A 19,040-nucleotide genomic window follows, 5' to 3' on the forward strand; every position below is an offset into this window, starting at 1 on the left:
GCTGGAAGATGAGAGACATTCGACACAATATCATGAACATACTGCGAAACGTATTTTCAAGTCAGAACTGAGGAAAGAACACCATCTAAACGGTGGACTCATGATTTCTTCTGAAATATAATTCTCTCGTGAATAAGTGAATAATCATCGCAGTCTTATACTGAACTCGCAGTTCAAATATATGAATTTTCATATATCCATTTTCAACGAGACTCTCTCATCTTTAATAGCTACAATACTTGTCCTTCTTCGAGAAGTAAGAGACGTGCGAGTAGGTGGTATTTTTTTTTATCAGATTGGCATAAGAACTCACGATCGGTTTTTAGTACAAGTCACTGATCGAGGATGTTGACAAATTCACTATAAGCCAGCATACATACAAAAGCGAACGAACGAAGCCCAGTAAGCAGGCAGCTAAGAACTCAGCTGAAGCAGGTGTCATACTTGGCAGGTCACGTGACCAGAATTGAGAAGAAACCAAAAATTCAAACGATGTACTGAAACGTTTGGATATTGAAAGCAGCACCGGTATTTTTGCTCGTATTTTTCCTCGCTTCAGGGCATGGGAAAATACTGTGCAACTCACAAAATACGCGCGCGTATTATATGTAAAACCATCGAATAAGATGTATGTATTGTAGTAAGTGGGCTCATACTATATCCGAGAGAATATATCGGTAGGATTAAGTGTCTGAGGTTTATGGGGGTCTTATAGTGGAAGGGGGTGGGTTATATTAGGGGGTGGGCGTATATCCGGTGTTGTACTTGTATGTTACTTCCACGCAGAATTGAATCAGGTGTGAATAGAGTGTAATTTCGCCACACGCAACGTTATGTACAATGCAACGTGTGTCCACCGTGCCTTAAGATCTGGTTTACATGTTTGTCGCAAAAACGAACATAAACGGTGTTGTTGAAAAATCTTTGCTTAATGACGTTTGAAAAGCCAGTAATATTTGAAATGAAAACGTTATCGCAACAAAAGCAAATGATTCGCCATTAAACCTGTACAAAACTACCTTCTATTACATAATAAAATGTACAGTTGATTTTACAGCCGAATGTTTGATACTTAAGAATTTTAATTCCGTTGTAAAGAGAAAATGAACATGCAATCGCCTAGAAAATACTCGCTAAATGTATTAGATACTTAGTCGCTGCCTCCTGCCTGATTTCCTCTTGCTGAATTTATTTGATTCTGGCGGAAAGGTGACGTGTATGAAAGTAAGTAAGCCACAGCAAAACCCAGTCATAAAGTTCACAAAAATGTGCTGTTGTCATCCGAGCCCCCAATCTTAGCCAAACGGTAACTGAACAAAATCACCAGTTTTTAAGACAACAACAACACCAACAATCTTTATTCGTGCCCAGAAATTATACAGTGTTACCTAAATTCAAGAAAGAAGAATTACTAAGGAAGAGGGCACAGCCACTTAGAAATAGCAAGCTAATCGAGCTAAGTGGCTGGGCCAAGCGGAAAAATTTGCAAACCCTACATTAAAATAGAACTAAGGACACGATTTACCATTCACACACACACAAACACCAGGGCTGAGTTGCTCGAAGCATGGTTAGCGCTAACCATTGGTTAAGAGGTATTAAAACCTATAGGTTGTCATGGTATTTAACCCGGGTTAGCGCTAACCATGCTTCGAGCAACTGGGCTGACACGCACACACAAAAATAACAATAAACAAGGGGAAGTGCACACGCAAAAACTGGAAAATAAAGTGCATCAATGAGCCAGTCAGTAGTTGGAGATAAGCGATTCTTTTAAGAGGGTGCCTCCTTTAGCTACTGCGCACACGTTCTGCGCATCTTGGAATAGTCCGAAAAAGGTACCTCCTTATACAATGGTATTTTGCGCGGTTTTATGACTATGCGGGAAAAGAGCACCTTGACAAGCGGAAGTGGAATTTAAAAACGAAAATTAGGGGTAGCCACGCATTTTTCAGAAATCAAAAAAGCTCCAGTTCCATGATTGTTATTTATTTTAAAGGTTTTAAGAGAGTTACTGATTATTTATTATCGCTGAAAAATGGTTACCCTCGATTTTATTTTTAGATTCCAGTAGCCCCTGATAAGATTTGTTTTTCCCACACACTGATGAACCGTTTATCAATCGGACGCAAAAATTCCGCTTCATTAGGAAACACCGTCCTGAAAGCGTTCAGACGAATTGCTGCAGCTTGGTTAGTTAGGCCATGGCTAGATGTGTCCCCCTTAAACGGCCCGCCATTTTTTTTTTATGCGCCCTTGCCCATTACTGATTAGTTTCCAAGAGTGAAAACCATTCACTATAATATATTTTCGTATAATATTACGCTTTACGTCAAATATGATTTAAACGCGTTTGCAGCTTGCTCTCTCATGACGTACTTCTTAACCTGAGAAAGGAAAAGAAAAAAATGGGTTTGCTTCTGACGTTTTTAATAGCCATCGTGATAAAAAAGAACGAACTACCCTGGGCTTAAAGTCATCTTTCCAGTAAGCGCCCTCCCCCCTCCCTTTACCCCTTGAATAAGTGTTTGTTAACAAGTGGCCCCTTCCCAATAGCGCCCCTGCAACAAGCGTCCTGCGCCCACTGTTGTGAGCCTCCTTTTCTGCCCCTATAAGACACTGTATAGCTAAAGTTTCTCTTATAATTCAGTATGTGTTTTTACAGACTAGGATGATTACTGTAATTGGTTTGAACCCAGCAGCATTTGTACCATGTACTGACGTTTCACAATTTTCTTGAATGAAGATGACTTCCGCTCAGGTTGTCGAAACGTCACTCAAGATGATTACGTTGAAACGACTAAACGAACGCCCGGTACAAATAAGCGCCCTCTCTTAGGCCTCCAAAATGAAATACGCGTTCCGGTCTTACCTTCCCTGATGCCGTCATGGGATACTCATCAACGAATTTATAATACCGAGGAATCTTAAAATAAGCGATCTGTTAGAGACAAAAACAACAACCAACTGTTAGCAAATCAGTCTTCCAACCCTCACTTAACCGTGGATCATTGAATGATTCACAAGTCTTACCTGGTCCTTGCAGTAGTCTTTAATTTCTCCAACAGTCATGGATTCTCCTTCCTTTAGCCTAGTAATAAGCCCGACAAATATGCCAGCAATAGGTAAGAGACAAGCCATTGATCTACTGAACTTAACACGCCTAATTCCTATTCTGTCAAGTATTAAACCAGGCGTCCTTTTACTGCTCATTCGATTTTTGGCGGGAATTCACGCTGCCTCAGACTCACCCTTGTCTGGATGCTACCCGTTCCCAGGACCTCACGCTCGACTGACGTTGAGGACGACCAAAGGCCCATTTGAACGATTTCAACATTTGCTTCAACATACGTTCGACATTTTGTTGAACAGGTCGTTCGACATTGTCGAAAGCGTAAAAAAATGTTGAAAGCTTGCTGAAAGCGTGTTGAATCAAATTTAAATTGGTTTAAACTTTCATTCAACATCGCTTCAACATTTCCTTTGTTCTTGAAAACGTTCAATGGTGTTGAAGCCGTTAAAACACTCCATTCATCCAACATTTGCCCAACATCCGTTCAACTTTTGTTGAACGAATGTGGGTCAAATGTTGAAACCGTTTAAACGGGACCTAAGAAGTAAGCCGTCATTAAAATTACCGTTGTCTGTAAGGGACTTTTCCGCCCATTGAAATTACCGCTGTTTGTGGGGGGACATTGTTTTACTTGAAAGAGAGTTCTTAGAAAGTTAAAACTTACTTGATCCAGCAGCACACCTCTTCCCCAAGCCTCTCATCAGGCACGCTGATCACCTGACCAATTAGAAAACAGAAATGTAAATCTAGTGTTTTTAAACGCCAGATTTACATTTCTGTTTTTTAAGTAAACCTCTCCACGCTAACTTGGTCAATTAAAGTGTTTTCAGTATTTAAGTTACTACCTGTGCATCTTGTATTTTGGGATGTGTGTGCAAGAAATATTCAACTTCGGCTGGATAAACGTTTTCTCCTCCTCGATTGATTAAGTCCTGTTGAATGAAATGAAAGATACAAATATTGGTTAACTGACTGACTGTGGAAATGACTGACAGACTGTTTGACTGACGGACTTTTTGACCAACTGAATGACTGAGACTGACTGGTAAAATGTTTGACTGACTGCCTCTGACTAACGGTCTGTCTCACTGTCTGACTGACTGTCTGTTTTGATTGATGGACTGTTTGACTGAATGACTGACAGATTGTTTACGTACTGTTTGATCGAATGACTAACTGACTGGTTAAATGTTTGACTGACTGACTGACTGACTGTTTTGATATACGGACTGTTTGACTGTCTGTGTCGATTGACTGTCTGACTGACTCTTTTGATTGACGGACTGTCTGACTGGCTGACTGACTGATTGTTTGATTGACTGAATGACTGACTGTTTTCATTGACTGATCAAGATCCGAACGGACGCACACACGAACGCACGGACGTACGAATGGATGAATAACCTCATGAATGGATGGATAGAGGAAACAGGCAAACGTCCAAATAAAAAAAAACATTTTGCCATAACCATGCGGATATTCATGTAAAAAAAGACCATCTTCACTATTTCGCCAATGTTTCCTTCGCCTTAGATTCCGATTAAGTCCTTACCTTCAATCGTCCGACAATCCTCAAATAGCCATGTTCATCCATTGTCCCGAGATCCCTATGATAAAACTGACATATCAGACACACCGAATTAACCAGGTTGATTCGACTATCCACATCATACAATCCTACCCGGAATGTAGCCAACCAGTCGGCCCAATAGTTTTCTCCGTCTGTTCCTTATCTCCCCAGTACCCCATCATGACACAATATCCACGCATACATATTTCACCAGAGGTATTTACTGGCACTATTTTCCCCTTGCTGTCCACTATCTTAATCTGTTGGGAAAAAAAAAAGAAAAAAAGAAAGAAAGAGCGAAAGAGAAAAGGAGGGAGTTAGAAGGAAGGAGACAAATGAAAAGCGATGATAATTAACGGTTATTCACCGAAGTGGAGGTAAATAGGCTAATCACCTCCGAGCTAGGCAATCAGCGCGCGCGAGCACTATTCACTTGTGTGGTATATACCAACGTTTGTTAATCTTTGCAATTAGACAAGGGCCTTTCACGTGAGAAACTAGCGATATTTGTGATGTGATAACCGACACCAGGAGCGCTCCTACCGACATAGACACCTTGTAAAATTAGCCTATTTTGAGAATGTCATAACTACGAGTTCAGCTCCTTGATAGTGCGGTCACGTGACGCAAATTGAACGAGATAGGGTAAGTCACACTAGTTTAACCCGTTGTCTGTAGCATATAAGCAACCAGGAGTATTGCTACTCCCCCCCTGGGTGGGATACTAGTCCATCGCAGGGTTACCCCCAGCAGTTTGTCACCGGTTTCCATTTATACACCTGGGTGAAGAGAGACAATGTGGTGCAAAAACGTTTCTTGTCTAAGGAAACAGCGTGACAATGAAGCGATCAATCTAGCCTCGAACCACTGACCCTCTGATCTGACCCTCTCCACTAGCGCGTCTCCAAAGAAAATTAATACAGTTGAAAAGAACACTTTTTCTTCTCGCTGCTGTCACTGACGCTTAAGGTCTCGACTGACTGCGAGGAACACTAAATAATAACTACCCAAGTTTGGCTACCACACAATATCATTGAGGATTTTCCCGCCTTTTTTGAGATATCGCTTTTGCTGGAAACGAAGCACAGGTCGTCCAAGCTCACGTGAAAACTCGAAGCAAGTTAAAACCTTGGAGCTTGAGCTGCCTGTGACATCACGTGTCGTTTCTTCAATTACCGCCTAATGTCTGGCTATTACCTCTGTGTGTGGAAAAACTGCTCCCACTGTTGACAACATCGCTTCACGAGAATCGTTTATAGGAGTTTGAGAAACTAAGGTACTGGATTCGGTTGTACCATAGGCAATCTGTGGAACAATGTATAAGGGGGTTAGTTTCTAAACAAACTATGTTGCTGCGTCAGTGGGGAGTGGAAACGAATGTTTGGCTTTATCAGCAGAGTTGATAAGACAATTTGGTTACCGTAAAGAGATTCGGGTGCTGACGTTTCCAGCATTAACGCTTCGTTCTGACAAAAGAACAACGCTCAAAACGTCAGCTCTCGAATCTCTTTTTGGTGGCCAAATTACCAGTATCAACTCTGTTGATAAACCAAACATTAATTTTCTTGTTCGATACGCCAACCTCCACCGTACGGAAAACATGGCGGCTGTTTATTTTCACTTTCCAGTGCGTTTATTTTATTTTATTTTTTTTTGTTTGTTAGCGTTTTAGGGAATCATTTCGTGTGCTAAGAATTTAAGGGTAAATGTACCAGTCGCTATCTTTTTCGGTACCGTACGGTGGAGTGAGTGTGTGGGACGGCCTGGCTCTCCACTCCCCCACCCCACCCCCCCGGGGGGGAGATTAGAGACCCTGGGAACGAGGTTGCGGCCTGTGCTTTTATCTGAAGGAAGTCAAATTCGACAGAAATAGGAACAAAAGACGTCAAAAGAAATTACCGATAGCTGAGACACCCTCAACTTGGATACAACGTCTTTCATAACTTCCACTGGGCAAGATGTAGCGCCAGTGAAACCTACAAAGGCAACACAAATATCAAACGATCAATAACAATTCTTTAGAGAGGTTTTCGATGGCCTTGAATGTTTGAATTTAATCTTACCTCTCTCCTACACAGAGGCCTCCTTCGCGCTCGAGCGGAGACCAATAAGGGACTTGAGAGAATGATATAACGAGGAGCTCGTAAACGCGCGCATGCGCAATGAACGAATTATCGTAATGTGGGCTGGATTTCACTTGCTCGCTCGATCAGCTGTAACGGAGAAAAAATTTTTTTTCCTTTTTCTTTTCTTTTTTCTTTTTAATTTTTTTTGTTTTACTTCTGCATTCACGAGTTGGCTCACAGGAGCCTTTGATTTATGAGGGAGCCTCTGCGGACGAGAAAGTAATCTTACTCAGCTACGTCAAATCAACCAGAGGAAAGATTGTTTTTGTCATGATATTTCAAATACGAGGAACAGTGGTTTAACTCATTTCCAAACAACGAGAAGTAGATTTGAAAAAGCGAGGCGCAGCCGAGTATTTTTTAACAATTTTGAGGTGTTGGGAAATTATCGGCTGAAACAGTGTTTGATATATCTTCTCAAACTATTAATAATTGTGGGAGAAATTCAAAACAAAAGTTCAGCAAATTTTATGATGAATGAGATCACATTTTCAAACCTTTGTATTCTCTTGATGGATTATTAATAAGTTTTCTCATGAATTATTAATACATTTAAGAAGATTATTCCTTTCATTCCCGTGACCTGTATGTGTCCTCGAGTAGCGATACTGTGAGAAGATCCACGTGATCACCACAATCGCGTAAGCGCTATAACACGTGATCAGTGGCAGGTCAGCGGTGGAGTGATCGGAAAAACTGCAGACTGACGAACAGTCAGAGTTTGCACCTTTTGGGATTGTTGACGATCGTTAGCCACTGACATGGAAAGCAGCTAGAACTCGTACCTTTTCTTAAGGTCGACAGGTCATAGTTGTGCAGCTCAGGATGGGCGAGAACGTCAATAAACATGGGAGGAGTTCCATACAAAGTGTCACACCTGTATGGACAAGTAAATGAATGAGAACTATTATACTTAGGACTTAGGGTTTTAGTTCAACGATACTTCACTTGGCTTTACTCAGTACAGTTGGGTAATCGCACTACATTTAGATAAAGTTTTCGAAGATCAGGGCCCAAGCTAAACAAGGCCAGGGGGCGCGCGTTTGTAGCCTGCGTTCCCCTCTTGCTCTGGGTGGTAGAGTAACTAATTCTAACCGAAATCTAAGGCCAAACCTAAACCCTGTACCCCAACGCTATCCATCTCAATTTGTGCACCAGAACATTCGATACAGAAGGCAAGCTACTTACCGTTTACTTGCATGCAATTGTGTTCATTCGTAACGACTTGATTTCTCTTTGAGCAAACGCTACCCTGCGTTGTATTTCAAATAAAAAAGTGGACGTGGGTGGGTGGGAGGGATTCGTAAGCGCGGGAGAAGGAGGAAGTGGGCCCCTTACCTTCTACGTTCGCTGGAAATTCAGGCCTGTCCCCTTTCTTTACGCGCTTGCCAAGTAAGGTACAGTTCAAACTCCACTATACCTCTCAATGCGTTCCAAATAGCAGGCAGTTTTTTGCAGTGGTGCAGTACCTAACTTCGTATTTTTTCCACAGCTTTCAATTAAACAAGGCAAAATCTCAAGTTAAGCAGAGCCTGCCGCATAATTGAGATTAAGGTGTCAATGCATTTGTTTCGGCTCATGCAGGGGAGATAAGGAGTCAGAACTGCATGGGCGTAAAACCAAAGCAGGCCGACCTAAGTTGTCCTTACAAATGTTAACTTTGCTACTCATGGGAGCACGAGAGAGGATATATTGAAGGTTTCTCGTGCCACTTGGCTCTACACGAAAATCTTTTTGGCCACCCAGCGCAAGTCTGGGTAGGCAAATATTTTTTACTTGGCTATTTTCAAACTTGCGTTTCCTTTTACCCATGGGTAAATGGTTCACGCATTGAGCTCTACTTACTTTTCATCTTGAATCGCCTTCAAAATGGCTGTGCTGTTGTATCCACGAGATGGGTAGACAGCGGCCGCTCCCCACTCTACACCGACCATGCTGCAAAACAATAAAGGCTTGTTCCTAGAATGGATACTCCAAAACAAGGCTGGACACATTATGCTGTTTACACAATGTAATATTGTAAATTGTGATAGCCGAGAACAGAAGCCCATTTGTTAGGAAGAGAACTGAGAGACAAGAGTTCCATTTAGGCAGGGAACATCCGTTTTAGGGGTTTAGCACTGATCTACACTATCCATGTCCTTGAATAACAACCCCTGCATTTAAAAGTGACGGGAACGTGCGAATGAAGGCAGGATTTCTTAACCCTAAAACGCCACGCCTTCTGATATCCAGAAATCCCCAGTTTCAATGGTTGCTTAAGCCCCTCAAAAAAAAAAAAAACAATTAGAATCTCATTCCTCCCACCCCAAGTAAAAAAAAAGCTGGGGAAATTTTCAAACCGTACAAATATCAACTCATTGTATTTGAAACCTCCAAAATCCTCCAAATTTCCTAGCCATTTTAAAACCCAGGTAGCACTCTTTGGTAAAATCGTCTGCTACAGCACTGAGAAAAGGAAAATGTTGCTCCTGAGAAAGAATAGCCATACCTGGTAACGACGAGACCGGCAGAGTGGAATAGAGGAAATGGCGAACAGATTCTTGCAGGCTGCATAAGAACATTACTCGGTTAAATAACATCAGACCAGTATAGGTTTGTTCCTGAATCTTCGCTTTCTTTCAAATATTAATTGACCAGAAACGTTTAGTAGTAGGTCTCTTTAATTTAATAGAGAGTCACTGCATCGGTGAAACGGAAGTGCGAGTTTGGAAAAAGCGAACATGCCTTTACAGACTCCCATTACGTAGCGCCAAAAGGGGCTCGCAAGTGGACGCAAGTTAAACGCAGATTAGGCGCAAGCTAGACGCATGTTAGACGCACTGCATTCGGCAAACGGTTGTGCGAGTTTGGGAAAGCGAACATGTGTGCACAGACTCCCGCTACGTAGCGCCAAAAGGAACTCGCCAGCGGACGCAATTTAAACGCAGGCTAGAATCAAGTTAGACGCATGTTAGACGCATTTTAGACGCAACTTAGACCGCCACATGTTAGACAGAAGTTAGATGCATGTTAGACGCATGTAAAACGCGTGCGAGCTTTAGTAACATGGGTGCGAGCTGACGGTTGCTTATTGCTCATGCAAGACAGTGAACAAGTCAACGAGACAGTTCAAATTACAGCCATGGAGCAGAAACAGAAAACATTTTCTGTTAAAGTTTTATAAACCGAAATATTGCCGTTCGTGCCTTTAAAGATAACGCATACGAGTGGACGAAAAAATGCGTTTTAAAATATATCCGATTTCAAGTGAAGACAATTGAAACCAGATACGAATGGACAGGGCCTATGTAAATACAAACCTAAAGTGGGCAAACGAACTCGAAAGTCGTCGCAACTTAACAAACTGAACATTGACTGGGGGTGCTCGTAACTACGTATTTTCCAATGCGCTAACCTCGCTGTAGTTCATGTTATCTCCAGTCAGATAAGCATTGTTTACTAGATTGTGATGCGTCAGTGTTACTCCTTTAGGCCGTCCCGTCGTTCCCTGCAAACCAAGCAGAGTTAAAAAATAAACCATTTCTGAATTGAACCTCATTATGAAAGCGAGGCTAAGTGCAAAGCCTTACCGACGTGAAAAGAAGACACGTTGGATCATCAAACTGAATTTCTCGTTTAAGGTCCTTCATCTTCTGTCTGGCATCTTGGCTTTTGGAGCTCATAACATCCTCAAATGGAGTAGTTCCTCTGTTAAGATAGAAACAGACTAAAACATGGAAGATAGAAGCTTCACATGTACAGTTGCAGAGAGTTAAGGTCGGACGATAAAATAAATAATAAATAAAATACTAAATCACTTTATTTAAGTGCCAATGTATTTGGCGCAGATGACTAACTGGGGACACTTTCCAGATCGAATTGGGAATTGGAATTTCAGTATAAATGTTGGTTTTTGAGACGAGGGGAAAACCCTAGTACCCGAAGAAAGACCTACGATATGATGCAACATCGCACGCAGAATTCACAGCAACGGAATTAAAGCGAATTAATTTTGCCTCATAAAAAATCCAGCAAATGTTGTAAAACTAGTGAGGAATTTTATTGTACTGCGTACGGTGGGACTTCTAGCGAGAAGACTTGACACTGTAATGCTGACCTGAATTGTTGGTTACTCTTGCTAACAATAAAGACATCTCTGAGCTCTGGAAATCTGAATCAGACGAACAACAAAACAAAGAAGAGAATACAACTGACAAAGCCATGCACCCTAATTTTCTCAGCAAATCTGGACTACTTGCGAAGTACTGACGAAAGCAAAGGAAAGAAAAACGAAAACAACCTCCGTCCATTTCACTAACCCGTGTTAAAAAATCTCCTTTTTGGCTCTATCCATTTTCAACCAAGCTGGCTAAAAAGCTCAGTGGCTCCCCGCTTTTAATCATAGCGTACAAGAGAATATCTTTTTGTTTCGTGGCGAAAAAATTACATGCAGTTCAAGTGAAGCTTTGATTTTCAAGTAACCTACGAAGCAAGCGTTTCCACAGGTTTAAGCGTTTTTCGTCTTTTTGGTCGCAAGAAAGCTGAAGCGTAAACCGCTTCCTTTGGGTAGGAATATTCACAGTAACGCTTACTAGCAGGCTAATTTTTAGCTTTCAGCTAACCTTCAAGTTCCACTTTTCCTTTATTGCCTCTTCCTAGAAATTTTTCTTTCCGTTCTTAAGCCTGCATGATTCATATCCAACGCATCTTTCATGCGCTGTACCTAATACATTCGCGCTCCTTTGTTGTATTATACGGAAAGCTCTGCTGTACTTTGAGATTTTGCCTTGACTTGTATTATCAGTGAAATCTATCGAAAAAACTTAGGCGCCGTACCGCTACCAAACCGGCAACAGTGTAGCACTTGGCACGGCGCACGGGAGGTACGCCTTCCGAACTGGGATTTAGCTACGTCACCACCAAAACAAACAATTAGCTAACTGCTGTTTAGAAATGAATTCATGTGACTGGTTTCGCGTCCTAATGAATCGCTTGTGGCCAAAGTTGGTAGACGCTCCAAAATGTATCTCAAATTGGCGACCGATAGCGGAACAGTTGAGGGATCATTATGATGTTTTTGGTGGACTTGTGGAGTAGAAAATATGGAATAATTTTAAAATTAGCTTGTGTCTTATTTGTTTACGAGATAACCACTTTCAATAGAACAGCTCTTGGTATTTTGCTAGTGTTTTCAAACCTTTCACTGTAAAGATCTCCAGGTTTTGCGTCCTTGAGTCCGGGTACCATCCTTGCCAGCATATCGTAGTAGTTCTGGGTTCTAAATTCGTCTACTGCTATCACAGCCTTGCATCCCGCCTTTAAAAGCAAATCAGTCATTTGGAAAGAGCTATATATCAGTGATTGGAAAGGATAGGATGTCTATCACTGTTTATCATTACATCAAAGACGTGCATCAAACGACTTTTCGAAGAAAGTGTATTGGATGCGACAAGGAAGAAGAAACATTCTGACTTATTCGCGAGGGCCGAAGGCCCGAGCGTAGCGAGGTTAATAAATTTGTCGGGCCGAAGGCCCGCGCTCGGGAGCTAAGCCCCGCGAATTCGAGCGGAAAATATATTTATATATATATATGTGTCTATATATGTTTATATCTTTAAAGATGTCCGTACTGTTGCCTGGCAACAGTGCGCAAACAAAGTATGAATGACGTCAGGGAAAGTTGTCAGACTTGTTGGCGTCATACGCAATTCGTAGTTGCTATGCAACACCACCGGCTTCATACGCAATTCGTAGTTGCTATGCAACAGAACCGCTTTCAACCGGTCAAAGCGGCTAGGACTGGAGCGCTTACCATTTGAAAGGAATTTTCGGTAATTCCGGGGAGAATTCAAATGGAACGGTTCATCCCGGTGAAATGTTTTCGGAAAAAAGGTAATACCTTTCGAGGTATTCCCTTTTTCTCGCTTTTACCGGAATTCCCGGAAATTTCTGTACCATTTGTTCACACTTACCAGTGACAGGCTCTTCACGGTCATACTTCCGAGAAAGAATGCTAAAGATCTGAAAGATGGCGGCAGATTTCCAAAACGTTTCAGTATCGATGCAATGTGTGTCTAAATGTAATGTTAAATCTATCAACAACAAGTCGTACGCTCTCCTGATTCGCCATTCAACAAAGGTAAATTAAAATTTGTTTCTTTGGTCGATAACATGTCTTCCGAATGGGTTTCCAGCAGGTATATTTCCCGTAGCCGTGACCTCCCTCACCATAATTTCACATGTTGCCCTCTGCATACGACAATGAGCTTTAAATTCAGTCAGAGAATACGTTGCTATCGTTTGCTCAAAATATCCAAGGCTTCGATTGAAATTTTTCCTTGCAAATATGGATGCTGCCGAAGACAAAACGATGAAATCGTCGTCTTCTTCACCAAAAAAATTATTTTCAAAGTCGTCCGCTAAAACGTCTAACATGACGGGAAGTTCAGCCGCCGTGTTTCTTGTTGATACATACCCAGACCCCGGCCCACTGGCATCCGAAACTTCCCATCAAATGATACGGTTCAATCCGCTCCGTTTCCTTGGTGCGAAAAAGTGCAGTTCCATTTGTCCAGAAAAAACTACCGAAAATTCCATTCAAATGGTAAGCGCTCCTGGTCACTCTATAAAAGAAAACCGCTGCGTCACAATGGCGCACTCTCATGTTTATTCATTGAGGGCCGAACGTGTAATTCATCGAGGAGTGAAAAATGGTTACTATTGGTGAAACATGACCAAATTGTGATGCAAATGAACGACAGGAGCAAGCACAAGGGACAAGACATATTCGCCGAGGGAGATTTAACAACGAAACTCCTGAACAACGAGAAAGGCGACTTCAGAATCAGCGCGAGCAGCGAAGAAGAAGGAGACATCAGGAAACCACAGAGCAAAGACAACATCGCTTGGCTTAGCAAAGACACCGCCGTCAGGAAGAAACAGAGGAGCAGAGGAACCGCAGATTGGAGTATCACAGGCAGTACAACCAAGGTAGGCGTGAATTAGAAACTTTAGAAGATAGGCAATTTAGGTTAGATTTAACTCGTGCTCGCTTCAATAACGAAACCTCCGTTGAACGTGAGCTTCGATTACATCGACTTCGAAGTAACCAGGCACAACGACTGATTAATGAGACCGAACAGGAACGATATTTACGATTACAAACTGTTCGGACAAACCAGACACAACGACGGATTAATGAGACTGAACAGCAACGAGATTTACGATTACAAACGCTTCGGACAAACCAGACACAACGACTGATTAATGAGACTGAACAGCAACGAGATTTGCGATTACAAACGCTTCGGACAAACGAGCAACAACGACGAATTAATGAGACTGAACAGCAACGAGAATTGCGATTACAAACGCATCGGACAAACGAGGAACAACGACGAATTAATGAGACTGAACAGCAACGAGAATTGCGATTACAAACGCTTCGAACAAACCAGCAACAACGACTAATTAATGAAACTGAACAGGAACGAGATTTAAGATTACAAACGCTTCAGACAAACCAGACACAACGACTGATTAACGAGACTGAACAGGAACGTGAATTGCGATTACAAACGCTTCGCACAAACCAGTCCATACGAATACAAGCAGAAAGTGAACAACAAAGACATGAAAGATTACAAATCGCTCGTGACAACAGTGCTCGTAGAATAGAAGTTGAAACGAATGAAGAACGACAAAACAGACTCCAATTGCTTCAACAAAATGCTGCTATGTACAGAGAGACCGAGAGGCTAGAACATGTAGAAGATCAAAATAATCGCGACAGCTATCTTTCCAACGGGTGGAGAAATGCAGAACAGCCTTTACATGAACAACAATGGGTTCAATCTGAGATGGCAAATTTCCACCGTGCAATGAACAAATTAGAACACCGACAATGTGTAACCTGTAAGGAAGCTTGGCCAACAAACACTGGTTTAACACTTCAGACTTTTGAATGCCTAAGATGTAAGCGTGATAAGGGAAACCCCAAATTATTCTCCCAGGAAAATGACATGGATCCGGGTTGTTTACCAACAGCATTACAAGGCTTAACTGACATTGAGGAGATGCTTATCGCAAGAGCTTGCCCAATTATGTGTGTTTATAGGAAACATGGAGGACAAAGGGGTTATAAGGGACATGTTTTAAATCTTCCCCAAAACATTCAGGGTTTTCTCTCTACACTTCCTCCTAATGTTGCACAACTACCTTACCTGATAATTCGAAAACATGGAGCTGACAACACACACAGAGATTGTAGAGTTAGAAGACAGAAGGTTCTTGAGGCAATCACATGGCTGAAGGATAACAATCCCTTTTATGCTGACATTCAAATTGACTATGAAGCTCTCCACTGTTTACCCATTGATGGAGTTCCGTCAGATCTCCCTACAGCTGAGGATCCACAGCCAAATGCACAGGAACACACTGCCGAAGAAGACATATCTCAGAACAATGATGATGACGAACATTCTCAGCACAGTCATTCCTTCCTCCCACTTCCTCAATCTCAACAGTCAGAACAGGATGCCATAAGGGCTTTAATCAATGGAGAAGATCCGTTAGACTGGCCATCCAATGATGGTGATCCTATCAATGAATTTCGTACAGAGGGTTTGGCTACTATGGCATTTCCAACTCTTTTCCCTTATGGAAAAGGAGATCCCACGAAGAAAACACGCCTTCGAGAAGTTTCTTTAACAGAAGGCTTCAAACACCTCATTAAGTATGTAGACTGTTCGACAGCAGGAACCTTTTCCTGGCGCTTTGCATCACACCCTCGATTTCCATATTGGGCACTCAACATGAAACAACGCCATCAACTGTTGTCCCAAGCTCGCATCTATCTCACGCAAAATCCAGAAGACGCCAATTTAACAATCGAGGAACTTCGTCAAATGGTAGGACAGATGTCAGCCAACCAGCTCATGAATCGCCTTCAACGTTACGTTGCCAAGATTCAAGGAACAAAGCAGTACTGGTATCAACGCTACCAGGAACTGAAAGCTCTCATTGCACAAAAAGGGGCTCCCACCTTTTTCTTCACTTTCAGTGCAGCTGACAACTACTGGCCAGATTTACACCGACTACTACAGGAGCCAAACAATGCCACACCTTCAATTCGCATTAAAGCTGTAATAGACAATCCACACTTGACAGATTCTTACTTTGTTTCAAGACTGGATGAATTTTCTAATGTTTGGCTAGATCGAGTATTGCATACAGAATGGAAGTGGCATCGTTTCGAGTGGCAGGCGCGAGGCAGTATACACGCACATGGCTGTGCAAAGCTTACAAATGATCCAGGCCTTTGCAACCTCGTAAACACAGCTGTTCAAGGGTGGAAACTAGAGCAGATTCTGCAACTGCAAATACAACAACCAACCTATGAGCAGATGGCAGCTGACTTTCAACCCCAAATTGAAGCAGGACATCAAGCAACAACAACTGTTATCAAATATGCAGACTGGTTAGTAACCACAATTAATGAGGCCATTCCCCAGGAAAACTGGGTTGTCCCTTCCCCACATCCATCATCTTCACTAATTCAAAACGTGCAAAATTTCAATGATGACTACCAAGCCCTTGTCAATTCAGTTGAACGCCACACAAAATCCAGTACAGCATACTGCCTTCGGAAGAAACCCGGACAGGAACCAGCATGCCGTTTCAATTTCCCAAAGGACTGTCAAGAAGAAACATCCCTTAACTTCCACCTGATCAGAAAAGCAGGCAGCGATGACCAGGAACTGACAGTTGAAGAAGTAACCCAAGCTGGAGTTAAAGTAACCCTAACTACCAAACGCAATGACAGTCGTATTAACTCCCACAACCGCGTAATGCTACAACACTGGAGAGCCAATGTTGATCTTCAAGCCATTGTTGATACTGACCAATGCATTCGCTACATGGCTAAGTATGCTACTAAAGGTGAACCAAGATCCCAGTCAGCCACCGAAATCCTGAGTCTCTGTGTAAACAAGCTTCATGACACAGACATGGCAACAACTGCATTGCGAAGTGCAATGATCCAAGTTGTTGGAGAGCGTGACATAGGATCACAAGAAACAGCTCACCTGCTTCTTGGAAAACCATTGTACTCATCCACATTCTCGTTTCTCTGTGTGTCATTAGATGGTAGTAGAAGAGTTCGGACAGGGCAAGATGAAAATGACAATCAAGGCGATGAAGCATTAGACCCTTCAGTACTTGATGCTTATTCTGTTCAAGCTAACTGGCAAGAACAGACCCCAAATATTCTTGATCTCAACTTGGTTCAATTTGCTTCAGCTTACTATGTCTCGAAAGGAGAGCTCAAACGTCGTAAACAAGAAGTAATCATTCGAACATTTCCCAATTTTTCCCCTAATCCATCCGGACAGAACTATGGAAAGTACTGTAGATATCAGCTGATTAAATACAAACCATGGTCTGGTGAAGTTAATACTGCTTGGAATGGACTTGAAGACTCAGATGACATTCACATACAATGTTACCATGCATTTCTTACAATGGACAATGCTGCAGATTACATTCCCATGTTGGCGCAAGAGCAACAACAAGCTCAAGGTTACACTGAGGAAGAACAAGACGAGGATGATGACGAAGATGACGAACCACAGCGTGAAGAAGAACTGGAAGAGTGGATGCTCCTGTGTCGCTTAAATCAACAATATGACCAAAGTGTCTCGCAAGAAAACCCCACTCAGCAAAACTCCCACTTCGACTGGACGACAGCAGGTAGGACAATGCCTCCTGGTTTAGTTCGTGACTCTGCAAATTGGATCACAAAAAGGAGAAATGAAGCACGCGAAGACCCAACTGTTGTACACAGGAGACAGCACCAGCCTGTTAATCCAGAACAACTTAATGTAGATCAGCGCCTTGCTTACAACATAGTGGCTATGCATCATGAAGCTCTCAACAGTGAGGCGCCGAATGAGCCTCTTCGTATGATAATTACAGGAACAGCAGGATCTGGCAAGTCATTTTTAATCAATGCATTAATGATGATTCTAGGAGATAAGTGTAAGCTGACAGGGACTACTGGAATTGCTGGATACAACATTCAGGGCTGCACATTACACTCTGCGTTGCAGCTGCCAGTGCGTAACCACAACAATTCTGACTTGCAAGGACAAGCACTACAACGACTACAACTTCACTTCACTGGCAAGCATTACCTTATAACTGATGAGATGTCTATGCTCGGACAGAGGACATTGGCTTGGGTCGATAAGCGTCTGCGCCAGGCTACAGGTAAGCTTAATGAACCACTTGGAGGAATTTCAGTGATCTTGCTTGGAGATTTCGCACAATTGCCACCTGTTGGAGACAAGCCTATTTATGCCACATCGCCCTGTTCAATTCTAGGTCAACATGGTTTTTCAATATATACTCTTTTTGAAACGGTTGTGATGCTAAGGCAAAACATTAGACAGGCAGGAAATAATCCACAGGCTGAAGTTTTCCGAGAACTTCTTATGCGTATGCGAAATGGCCAGATCACGCAATGCGACTGGCAACAACTTTGCGAACGTACACCACAGCACATCAACATGGACGACTTCACAGATGCCCCACGGTTATTTTTCGACAAAGCAAGTGTAGCAAACTACAATTATGAGAAACTTAGCAACCTAGCAATGCCAGTTGCTCGCATCTCTGCTGTTCATTCAGGCAGAAATGCAAAGGCTGCCACATCAGATGATGCTGGAGGTCTTGAGGCTGTGATATTCCTCGCAAGAGGAGCAGCTGTAATGCTTACATGTAACCTTTGGCAGGAAGTTGGACTGTGTAATGGTGCATCAGGTGTTGTACATGACCTCATCTTCCATCCTGAGCGCCCTCCCCCCTGTTTGCCTATTGCAGCACTGGTGGATTTTCAGCACTACACAGGACCACCTTTCCTGCACACACACCCTCAGATCGTCCCCATACCCCCACACCTATTTGAATGGGAAACTGAAGGCCAACGATTGTCAAGACAGCAACTGCCACTTCGTTTAAGCTATGCAATGACCATTCACAAGTCGCAAGGCCAAACATTATCTACAGCGGTTATTGACCTAGGAAAAGCAGAAAGAGCTGCAGGATGTAGTTTTGTTGCACTCTCTAGAGTACGCTCTTTAGATAATGTAGTTCTACAGCCATTGTCCTTTCAAAGACTCCAGGCGATAGCTAAAAGCAAGCAATTACAACAACGGCTAAGAGAAGAGGAACGATTACAACAACTGGCTGATGTCACCGCACGTCAACATCAGAACCGCCATTAATTTGC

General features: G+C 42.5%; 2 protein-coding genes across 2 annotated transcripts in view; both read right to left on the bottom strand.

The window, feature by feature from the left end:
• Positions 1 to 19,040, bottom strand: part of LOC146471718 (medium-chain acyl-CoA ligase ACSF2, mitochondrial-like) — a 158,593-nt gene that overhangs the window by 18,183 nt on the left and 121,370 nt on the right. Inside the window, exons 5-9 of the mRNA XM_085120254.1 lie at positions 11,949 to 12,067; positions 10,869 to 10,922; positions 10,342 to 10,459; positions 10,167 to 10,259; positions 9,261 to 9,319 (exon numbers count right to left, since the gene is read on the bottom strand). Of these exons, the coding sequence (XP_084976380.1) occupies positions 9,261 to 9,319; positions 10,167 to 10,259; positions 10,342 to 10,459; positions 10,869 to 10,922; positions 11,949 to 12,067 (443 nt within the window). The remainder of the gene's footprint in view (positions 1 to 9,260; positions 9,320 to 10,166; positions 10,260 to 10,341; positions 10,460 to 10,868; positions 10,923 to 11,948; positions 12,068 to 19,040) is intronic.
• On the bottom strand, positions 2,283 to 8,600 carry LOC146471719 (medium-chain acyl-CoA ligase ACSF2, mitochondrial-like). Its single transcript, XM_085120739.1, has 11 exons — positions 8,578 to 8,600; positions 7,555 to 7,646; positions 6,543 to 6,619; positions 5,841 to 5,948; positions 4,755 to 4,903; positions 4,626 to 4,680; positions 3,919 to 4,005; positions 3,738 to 3,790; positions 3,034 to 3,091; positions 2,873 to 2,941; positions 2,283 to 2,387 (listed from the first exon to the last, which is right to left on the bottom strand). The coding sequence occupies exons 1-11, from the start codon at positions 8,598 to 8,600 to the stop codon at positions 2,328 to 2,330; spliced, it is 831 nt and encodes a 276-aa protein (XP_084976865.1). The 3' UTR covers positions 2,283 to 2,327.

This window comes from Pavona decussata, unplaced genomic scaffold (assembly GCF_977016875.1).
Source record: "Pavona decussata unplaced genomic scaffold, jaPavDecu1.1 SCAFFOLD_102, whole genome shotgun sequence".
NCBI lineage: Eukaryota > Metazoa > Cnidaria > Anthozoa > Scleractinia > Agariciidae > Pavona > Pavona decussata.

Coding starts and splice junctions, on each gene's coding strand:
- LOC146471719 (XM_085120739.1), bottom strand. CDS start 8,600: ATGCGTGAACCATTTACCCATGG. Junction 5,949..6,542: donor TGAGGGTGTCTCAGCTATCG/GTAATTTCTTTT, acceptor ATTGTTCCACAG/ATTGCCTATGGTACAACCGA. Junction 4,904..5,840: donor CAGTTTTTCCACACACAGAG/GTAATAGCCAGA, acceptor TTTTCCCAACAG/ATTAAGATAGTGGACAGCAA.